Source organism: Rhinatrema bivittatum, chromosome 5 (assembly GCF_901001135.1).
Source record: "Rhinatrema bivittatum chromosome 5, aRhiBiv1.1, whole genome shotgun sequence".
Classification (NCBI taxonomy): Eukaryota; Metazoa; Chordata; class Amphibia; order Gymnophiona; family Rhinatrematidae; genus Rhinatrema; species Rhinatrema bivittatum.
Genome location: NC_042619.1, coordinates 2,787,662 through 2,798,112, shown reverse-complemented (window position 1 = coordinate 2,798,112; position 10,451 = coordinate 2,787,662). Strand labels below are relative to the sequence as shown.

The window sequence follows — 10,451 nt, the reverse complement described above, 5'->3', positions numbered from 1 at the left end:
GGGAGGAGTGAGGAGTTAGTGTATGATGGAATGACCAGAGAGGGAGGAGTGGGAAGTTAGTGTGCACGATGGAATGACCAGAGAGGGAGGAGTGAGAAGTTACTGTGCACGATGGAATGACCAGAGAGGGAGGAGTGAGGAGTTAGTGTATGATGGAATGACCAGAGAGGGGGGAGTGAGGAGTTAGTGTATGATGGAATGACCAGAGAGGGAGGAGTGAGGAGTTAGTGTATGATGGAATGATCACAGAGGGAGGAGTGAGGAAGTTAGTGTATGATGGAATGACCAGAGAGGGGGGAGTGAGGAGTTAGTGTGCACGATGGAATGACCAGAGAGGGAGGAGTGAGGAGTTAGTGTGCACGATGGAATGACCAGAGAGGGAGGAGTGAGGAGTTAGTGTGTGATGGAATGACCAGAGAGGGAGGAGTGAGGAGTTAGTGTGCACGATGGAATGACCAGAGAGGGAGGAGTGAGGAGTTAGTGTGTGATGGAATGACCAGAGAGGGAGGAGTGAGGGTGTGATCGAATGACCAGAGAGGGAGGAGTGGGGAGTTAGTGTGCTGATGGAATGGCCAGAGAGGGAGGAGTTAGTGTATGATGAAATGACCAGAGAGGAGGACGTGAGGAGTTAGTGTATGATGGAATGACCAGAGAGGGAGGAGTGAGGAGTTAGTGTGTGATGGAATGACCAGAGAGGGAGGAGTGAGGGTGTGATCGAATGACCAGAGAGGGAGGAGTGGGGAGTTAGTGTGTGATGGAATGACCAGAGAGGGAGGTGCAAGACAGTGAGCTCAGTAACGGACGAGTTGATAGACAACTTTTTTTCTTTAGTTTCTGTTTCCTGAGTCTGTATTCTGCCATTTTCTCCTGCCCATGTCACTGTCTCTTCTATCCTTTGTGCACAGTGGTATCCTAAAGGTTGCAGAGGTCGCCAGTCGCTTTGAGGATATTAGAGCATTCATCAGTGCTTTGTCAAACCTGGGCTTTAAGAATATTTCTAAGGTAATGGCCAAAAGGAAAGATGGATTAAGTAGTAACAATGTGCCACGTATATACCCATGATGACTCGCAGATTTCACATGGGGGTGGAAGGTGGAATAAGTAGTAACAGTGTGCCACGTATATACCCATGATGACTCGCAGATTTCACATGGGGGTGGAAGGTGGAATAAGTAGTAACAGTGTGCCACGTATATACCCATGATGACTCGCAGATTTCACATGGGGGTGGAAGGTGGAATAAGTAGTAACAGTGTGCCACGTATATACCCATGATGACTCGCAGATTTCACATGGGGAGGAAGGTGGAATAAGTAGTAACAGTGTGCCACGTATATACCCATGATGACTCGCAGATTTCACATGGGGAGGAAGGTGGAATAAGTAGTAACAGTGTGCCACGTATATTCCCATGATGACTTGCAGGTTTTATATGGAGTGGAAGGTGGAATAAGTAGTAACAGTGTGCCACGTATATTCCCATGATGACTCGCAGATTTCACATGGGGAGGAAGGTGGAATAAGTAGTAACAGTGTGCCACGTATATACCCATGATGACTCGCAGATTTCACATGGGGAGGAAGGTGGAATAAGTAGTAACAGTGTGCCACGTATATTCCCATGATGACTTGCAGATTTCACATGGGGAGGAAGGTGGAATAAGTAGTAACAGTGTGCCACGTATATACCCATGATGACTTGCAGGTTTCACGTGGAAAGTGGAATAAGTAGTAACAATGTGCCACGTATATACCCATGATGACTTGCAGGTTTTATATGGAGTGGAAGGAGGAATAAGTAGTAACAGTGTGCCACGTATATACCCATGATGACTTGCAGGTTTTACATGGGGTGGAAGGTGGAATAAGTAGTAACAGTGTGCCACGTATATTCCCATGATGACTTGCAGGTTTTACATGGGGTGGAAGGAGGAATAAGTAGTAACAGTGTGCCACGTATATTCCCATGATGACTTGCAGGTTTTACATGGGGTGGAAGGTGGAATAAGTAGTAACAGTGTGCCACGTATATTCCCATGATGACTTGCAGGTTTTATATGGGGTGGAAGGTGGAATAAGTAGTAACAGTGTGCCAGGTATAGGATGACTTGCAGATTTCACGTGGAAAGTGGAATAAGTAGTAACAGTGTGCCAGGTATATACCCATGATGACTTGCAGATTTCACATGGGGAGGAAGGTGGAATAAGTAGTAACAGTGTGCCACGTATATACCCATGATGACTTGCAGGTTTTATATGGAGTGGAAGGTGGAATAAGTAGTAACAGTGTGCCACGTATATACCCATGATGACTTGCAGATTTTACATGGGGAGGAAGGTGGAATAAGTAGAACAGTGGGTTTAGCACCTCCACTATCTGCTGGAGACAGAGAAATACAGACAGACTGTGGGTGGCACCTCAGTATTTAGGGCAGAGTCTGTCAAAGCTTTCTCTGTCTCCATCTGCTGGAGGGGAGGCAAAACCCAGGAGTCTGGACTGATCTGGGTACGTACAGGGAACTGATAGTTGGGGTCACTATAAATGACCCAGTGTATCAGCTATGCCAGCTTGTATTTTATATTATGGGGGAAAGCTGATTGTCACTCAGAAGCGTATGGTTCAGAATGATGTATCTTTGAAGGACACTAAGAGACCAGAGAAAATAGGGCATCCCACTACAGAGGTTGCAGTAAATGCCAAAGGGGGGGTGCAGGTGTTTTTAAGTAAAGAGTAAAAAGATTCCAGATTTCCCCTGTCAGCTGATGAGCAGGAAACATACTTAGAAATGTCTGTATACAAGTCTAGAAGAGTAACAAATAAGATGGGAGAGTTAGAGTGCACAGCAGTGGATGAAGCATCTCAGAGACCTGGTGGAAGGAGGATAACCAATGGGACAGTGCTATATCAGGATACATAATATAGAGGGCTTGCCTTCTCTGTTGCTGCATCACAATCTGCACCATCTACTGGAGACAGAAAAATACTGGCTGAGATGCGTGTTCTGCTGCTCCAGCCTTTCAGAGAGAGGAGAGGAAGCTTAGAGTGTTTTTTTGCGTCTCCATCTGCTGATAGGGAGAACAACCCAATAGTTTTGACTGTACTGGTAAGGACACTGGGGAAACGGGATTTTCTATCCTCATCCACTCAAGATGATGGAATTCAAAGGAGGGTGACATCTCTCCTGGATAAGGAGTAATATCCTACCAGTATTCACAGTCCTACTTGCAGTTTATATATCTTTAAAAGTGTGAGCAGAAATAACGGGGCAGACCAGATGAGCCCCTGAACTTTTTCAGCCACCATGTTACTAATATATAGAGAGAGGTAGCGTGTGGCAGTGAAGGGATTGATTACAGTTTGTGCGATGCCTGTGTGTGTCTTGTCTATGAAACCATTAGCAAATTATCTCTTTCTCCATGCAGGATACAAGCAATAACTTTTTCTACACATTTGACTTCTCCAAGAGTGGTCGTCCCCGCTCCAAGGGTAATCTGCCAGGACTGCGACTGAAAGCCTGTCTCTATAAGAAGCGCTGAGAACTGTGAGGGCTTGTGAAGAGCCAACACCAATCTGTGCCTAGCAGAGGATGTCTGCAATATGCCCTTGTGCAAACAATATGGCCCAGGAATCCTGCTTGTGATAACAAGGTGCTTAACTGTCAGGATGCGCATTAAAACAGGCTCCCGACATCTCTTATAAGGTCATTCATGCAATTGGGGCACGTAGGGCCAGGCTATATACTTCTAGTCTTTGAATTATGTACCCACTTCTAAAAGAGAACCAACAGTTGCTGAAAAGTTTGAGAAAGCTGAGACTTCATGAGCAAAGCTCCAAGCTGAATGGACAGTTCTGGAAAAGTCAAAATGCCTCCTTGAAGTGATGCCTGAAGTAAAGAATCCAGTAGGAGCCCCAAGGATGTCTCAATCAGGAAAGACTGTGCCAACTCGGGCAGGAAGACAGAACATGGTGGGGGTCGGATTCTGCTTTCCTTCAGCACTCCTTGGCCCACCCTTCTCTAACATTGCTCTTGTAAATGTGAAAAATTATTAATAAATTGGTAATTTTTAAACTTTGCTTTTTCCTGTAGCTTCTGCTTTGCTTCGTGACCTAGACGTTAATACACATAAATGTGAGTTGTACGGTGTGTGATAGTTTCTATAGCTGTAGCCCTGCTTAACGTGGTGATAAGTGAGAGACCCGTTTTACAGTCCCTGCACCCACAGTCCGATGCTATATCGTGCCCTGAGCCTAGCGCTCAGGCTTGCGAGCTCTTGGATGCACTAGCAGGCCGATAAAGTACAGTGCACTCCCGAGTTTGGATGCACGTTTTCGAAGCGCTATTACCCCTTACTGAATTAAGGGGTAAAGCTAGCGCGTCAAAAGCGCGTCCAAACCCCCCCCTCCTCCCCGAAACGAATAGCGCCCTATTAGTTATTCCCGCGCTATTCAGTAAGTAAAATGTGCAGCCAGGCCACACATTTTACTTTCAGAAATTAGCGCCTACCCAAAGGTAGGCGCTAATTTCTGCCTGCACAGGGAAAGTGCACAGAAAAGCAGTTTTTACACATATCAGGGCGATATTAAGTCGGAGGTCCCAAAAGTTAAATATAATTACCGGTAAAAATAAAAAAAAAATTAAAATCAGCTCAGGGTTGAAAACCGGACGTTCAATTTTGCCAGCTGTCAGCGGGCTCGAGAACTGATGCCGGCAAAATTGAGCGTCAGGTGTCAAACCCGCTGACAGCTGGGCTCCTGTCAAAAAGGAGGCGCTAGGGAAGCGCTAGTGCTTTTCTGTGGTTCCTCTCTCTTCGTATCGTCGGAGACTAAATTGGAGGAAGCAGCATGAAAAAAAAATGTTTGCAGGCTGACAGGTCAGGGAAACGGATGCAATATCGGAGCAGGTAATTTAATATTTAAATGAGCTGCCGCGGTAAAAGGAGGTGCAAGAGGAAATTGTGCGTCTCCTTGGCACGGGGCACCCGGGAGCGGTGGCCGTCAGTGCGGATGAGGAAAACGGATGCTCAGTTAAGGAGCAGCGGTGTCCCTGACCCGCGGCCGCGCAGGGGCCGCTCCATGGGCGGGGGACGCGCCCCGGCGCCGCTTACTCTGCAGCGCGGTCACACAGGAGGGGGGCGGAGCTCCTGCCCGAGACAGGAACCGCGCTCCTCGGAAGTGAGGGATGCAGGGGCGGAAGTTACGCAGCAAGAGCGCCCGCGCCGGAAGTGACGCGCCTCGGCGGCCGGGGCCCGGAAGCAGTGGGTCTGGCGGCGCCTGCGCACTGGAGGCTGGAGGCCGCCGCCGTGTTTCCTGCCCGAGGGCTCCGGGGTCGCGGCCGCTGGGGGATGGCGGAGCAGGAGGGGCCTGAGCCCAGGGTGGACATTAATTGGGCGGGAGTGAAGGAGTTGGAGGCCGCATTGAGCGGCATCGGTCGGAGGCGAGCCCGAGCCATAGTGCGGAAAAGAGAGGTGAGGAGCCGCATATGTTGCCTGATGGCGGAGGCAGCTGAGGGCTGTGGAGAAGGGGGAGGGGGCGAGAGCTGGGGGCTGTAAGGTGGGAAACAATTGGGGCTATGGGGAGGGAGGTAACTGGCACTTTGGGGGTAGGGGTGAGAGCTGGGGGCTGTAGAGAGGGAGGATGGGGGTATCTGCGATCTGTTGTGCGGCGGGGGAGGGATAAGAGCTGTAGGCTATGGGGTGGGAGGAGAGAACTGGGGGTTGTACTATGTGTGGAGGTCGAGAGCTGGGCGCTATAGCAAGAGGGAGGCACCAAATGGGGCTTTAATGCGAGGGGAGGGAGGCTACAGCCGGGGACTGTAACACATGGGAGGAAGCAAGAGTTGGAAGTTATTATATGGATGGTGGAGGTAAGAGCTGGGGCTATAACGCAGGGATAGAAGGTTAGAGCTGGGGGATATACCGCAGGAACGAAGGTGACAGCTGGAAGAAGTAACCCGATGAGGAAAGGCAAGAGCTGGAGGATATAGCACAGGGAGGAAGATGAACTAGGGGCTATAGTGCAAGGAAGGAGGTGAGAGCTGAAAGCTATAGCACAGGGAGGGGCAGGGAGGCGAGAGCTTGGGGTCTAGGGCAAGGAGGTGGAGGATTGCAAGAGGGGTGGGGTGGTTTGTGTAGGGTCTTTACCATGGGGGGGGGGGGGAAGAAGTGAGGCTATAGTGTATGTGGGGTGTTAGAGAGGTGTGAGCTGGGTTTTCAGCATAGGAGAAGGAGGTGAGAGCTGAGGGCTATAGTGCAAGGGGGATAGGTGAGAGCCTTTTCTTTAACATGGGGGAGGGAGATAAGAGCTGGAAGGTATAATAACATGGGGAGTGGGAGAGGTGAGAATTAGGTACCATGACATGAGGAGTTGGTAGGAAGGAGCTGAGAATTGCTATGCAGGGGGTGGTGTTAAGAGCTGGGCTATAGTTCCAGGACAAGGAGGGAAGCGAGAGCTGGGTTTGTGGTGGGTTGGGAGCAGACTTATAGGATGAGAACTTAGAGCTGTAGTGTAGGGGGAGATGGAAGCCTGCCATATCTCAGCTTTCCCTTCTTTTCTCTAGTAAGTGTGTTAAGTCTCTTTGTCAGGTTTGTGCTGCAGGCCTTGCATCATTTTATCAGCCCTTCCCTGCTTGCATCCTCTCACAGTCCTTAGGTGTGACTTCCAGAAGTGACCACAGTACTCAAGGTGGTGTCTTACTAGTGACTTATATAGAGCAATATTTATCTCCTTTTTCCTGCTAATATGCTGTGAGCTTTCTAGGTTCTAGATTACATTAGAAACAGGATGGCGGAAACAGACTGTAATGCCCCTCTGGTTTGTCTATCTGCTTGGCATTGCAGGAGACCATATTCATTTTTTATGGCTGTTCAAGCATGTAGTTCCAAGTGAGATGCTGCAGGGTTCCATTTGCAAAGAAGGAATCCCTGTCAGCCATGAAACTGTCCAGAGGAGTTGAGGAGCTCCTGTAATGCTGCTGTTTTCTGCCACAGCTTCTGATTCTGTGGCACTTGTGCTGTAGCTCCAGTTGCTCATTGACTATTTTCAGATTATCTGAGATGACTATCCCAAGGTCTCTCTCCTTTTTAATAAGTTTCTGGTACTGGTACTTGTTCTTGATGCCTTTTGTTTACTTTTTATCATGACTATCTTCTGCATTGATCAGGTTTTTAACCTTGGAAAGGTTAAATATAAACCTAATATTAAATCCATTTCTAATGATAAGTAACTAATGGAACTGTGCAGGCAGGGAGCAACAGCAGTTTATTAGGGAGGCAAGTTATTAGGTAACTTGGCCTCTCCTGGCTAACAGTTTTTTCTTTTTATCATTTTTGTACTGTTGTCCCAGTCTGAGATCACCCAGAATGGTGAATAAACCTTCAAGTTACATCATGCATTAAAAATAACAAAAGATGAAAAACCCAATATGAACAAAATCATATTAAGACAAACACACTTAAAACCAAGTAGCAAAACCTCCCTGGCCTACACCTTAACATCTTCAGATTTTCACAGGTCTGTTTTCAGGGAAACTGTATGAACATATCTTACCTCTAATAGGGGAGGATCCAGACCTTAATCTTTTTCTGGAGTAAGAGAGTGGATACCAGCCTAAGTTCTGGTGGGAGTTAATTCCATAGAGAGGGGGTTACCACAGAAGGCTGTATCCTTAACTGGGTCATAGAAACATAGAAATGACTGCAGAAGAAGACCAAATGGCCCATCCAGTCTGCCCAGCAAGCTTTCACACCTTTTTTTTTTCCTCATACTTATCTGTTACTCTTGGCCTTTAGTAACCTTTTGGTTCAGTTTACCTTCCACCCCCCGCCATTAATGTAACCTTTTGGTCCAATTCCCCCCCCCCCCCCCAATTAATGTAGAGTACAGTGTTGGAACTGCTTCTAAGTGAAGTATCTAGCTTAATTGGTTAGGGGTAGTAACCGCCGCAATAAGCAAGTTACTCCCACACTTATTTGTTTACCCAGCCTGTGCAATTCAGTCCTTGTTGGTTGTTATCTGAATATAAATCCACTTTTCTCAATCCCCCCTGCCGTTGAAGCAGAAAGCTACTCTGGATATGTATTGAAAGTGAAGTATCAGGCTTAATTGATTCAGGGTAGTAACCGCCGTAACAAGCAAGCTACACCCATGCTTATTTGTTTACCCAGACTGTGTAATTCAGTCCTTGTTATTTATTTTATTTTATTTATTTATTTTTAATTTTTATATACCGAGGTTCTTATAGTTGTTGCTTGTTGTTGAATATAAAATCATCTTTTCTTCATTCCCCCCTGCCGTTGAAGCAGAGAGCTACACTGGATATGGATATGCATTTAAAGTGAAGTATCAGGCTTGCTTGGTTTGTGGTAGTAACCGCCGTAACAAGCAAGCTACTCCCCGCTTTTTTGTGAATGCAAATCCTTTTTTCCACATTTCCTTTTGCCGTTGAAGGATAGCGCACTGTTGGAGTCTCATTAACCATGTGTATGCTTATTGAATAAAGGTATTATGTCCAGGTATTAGCTGTCTTTCCCGCAAGCCTCCCTCTCTTCATTCACATCCTCAAGACTTTATGGATCCACAGTGTTTATCCCATGCCCCATTGAAGTCCTTCACAGTTTTGGTCTTCACCACTTCCTCTGGAAGGGCGTTCCAGACACAAGGAGAGCTAGCAAGTCTCCTTGACTAAACATAATTGCCTGTTGGGGACATATCTCAATTTTTCTTTGAGATAATGGCGTCCGTTACCCTTCAGTACCTGGAAGATTAATGTTGGTAACTTAAACTAAATGGGCAATCAGTGTAAAGTTCTTAGCAGTGAAGTCATTCTAACCATCTGGAGCTTAGGTATCAACTGTTCAGGCAGCAAGCTGAGACGTGATTAAAGGGTGGCCCACTGTTCAAAAGGACTTCAGATCTAAGAAAGGGCAAAGTAATTTTTTCAGTCTTAGTTTACAAAAGACATTTGTCACTTTCAAGGCTTCAAAATTAAAATCTTCATAGAGTCTTACATCTAAAACTTTTATGGCTGCTGGTACCCTTAGTGTACTTGATTCATTGATAGGTGGCTAACAGTAGTTTGCATCCCAGATGTGCTGAAGGATTTTAGTGAAAGTTGAGTTTAAAAAAGGTGTAGGCAAGGTCCTGGAAGAAAAATCCATAAACATATACAAAAAGCCTTGAATCCCAAATAGCAACACAAATATAATCGGGGAAACATGCCAATGTTTTTTTGAAAAACAGTCATATATGATGATGTTATCATTGTTAAAGACCTATTTCCATATCAGCGGGCCTGACCGCGTGGCCTGCATTGCATGATCGACATGTCGGCATTTTTATAGCCATCATCTTTTCCCGCGGTTCCCTGCTCTGCAATAGCTTTGAGGCATTCTCGTCCATGCTGATAGTATCAGTCTGTTACAGGATGAGTATTTACAATTTCTGTTCTTTAGAACTTATACTTATTGTGCAATATCTGTACATTTTATAGACATTGGTCTGCTTCAAGGTGTGAGGATTCACATTTAATCAGGTATAGCTCCTGATGAAGCTTTCTGCGAAACGCCAGCCGTTGTTGGGCTTAGATAGTCGCTGTTGTAGGACTGTTGTACCTTGAGGACTAGATCCTACTTTTAAATTGCAATTTACAAACAACTTAAAAAAAAAAATGTTGTGAGCAAGATTTTGCCAGGTTTTTCCACGCATGAATGAGCCGTCCAAGTGGCCCGTGCAGTGCAGGGCACCCTGTCAGCCTTGCTGATGTGGCCATAAGTCATCATATATAAGACTGTCTTTCAAAGAAATATTGGTATTCTGTTTTCCTGGTTATATCTGTAGAAAAATCCATAAAACGTTGTTACGGTGGACGTGGGGAAATCCACTGCTTGTCCCTGGGGTAAGCAGCATGGACTCTATTGCACTTGTTTGGATTGTGCCAGGTACCTGGATTGGCCTCTGTTGGAAACAGGATGCTGGGCTTGATAGACCTTAGCTCTGACCCAGCATGGCATGTTCTTATGTTCTTATGATGTATGATTTTGTTCTTTTTTTGCACTGAAGCACAGTTTCTAAACCTTTGACCAGATTTCCATCTTTTTCATGTCTTTCATTTTTTCCATCCACCTCTTAGTGATCTATCCTCTCACAGATTTTTTTGTCTTTGATAAGTGTATTTTTCTAGATTTAGGAAAATGTCTCCAGCACCAAACCCCAGAGATCTCGGTGTCCCTTCACCAGAGAGAATTCCACCTGCTAGCGCTTGGCTCCCCTGTTCCGTTCATAGAAGCAGAATGTGACAGCAGGTAAAGGACCATTAGAGCCATAGAGAGTCTGCCCAGTCACATTACTGCCAATCTTCGGCTTTCTTCTCACTTCTTTGCCACTACGGATCCTCTGAGCTTATCCCAGGCTTTCTGGAAAGGTTACCATTTTTATATTTATTTATTTATTTACT

General features: G+C 46.1%; 2 protein-coding genes across 3 annotated transcripts in view; both read left to right on the top strand.

Moving 5' to 3' along the window:
- The window catches only part of RRP8 (ribosomal RNA processing 8), a gene marked incomplete in the record, with an annotated part of 34,958 nt that extends 30,883 nt beyond the window's left edge, over positions 1 to 4,075 (top strand). The window contains 2 exon segments of the mRNA XM_029601901.1: positions 906 to 1,002; positions 3,424 to 4,075. Coding sequence (XP_029457761.1) covers positions 906 to 1,002; positions 3,424 to 3,537 — 211 coding nt within the window.
- A 1,096-nt stretch (positions 4,076 to 5,171) lies between these two features.
- The window catches only part of LOC115091734 (F-box/WD repeat-containing protein 7-like), a 137,822-nt gene continuing 132,542 nt past the window's right edge, over positions 5,172 to 10,451 (top strand). The window contains exon 1 of one of the 2 annotated variants that reach the window (XM_029601898.1): positions 5,172 to 5,466. In XM_029601898.1, the coding sequence (XP_029457758.1) occupies positions 5,344 to 5,466 (123 nt within the window). In that variant the 5' untranslated portion in view covers positions 5,172 to 5,343. The remainder of the gene's footprint in view (positions 5,467 to 10,451) is intronic. The other variant, XM_029601897.1, reaches the window with a different exon arrangement.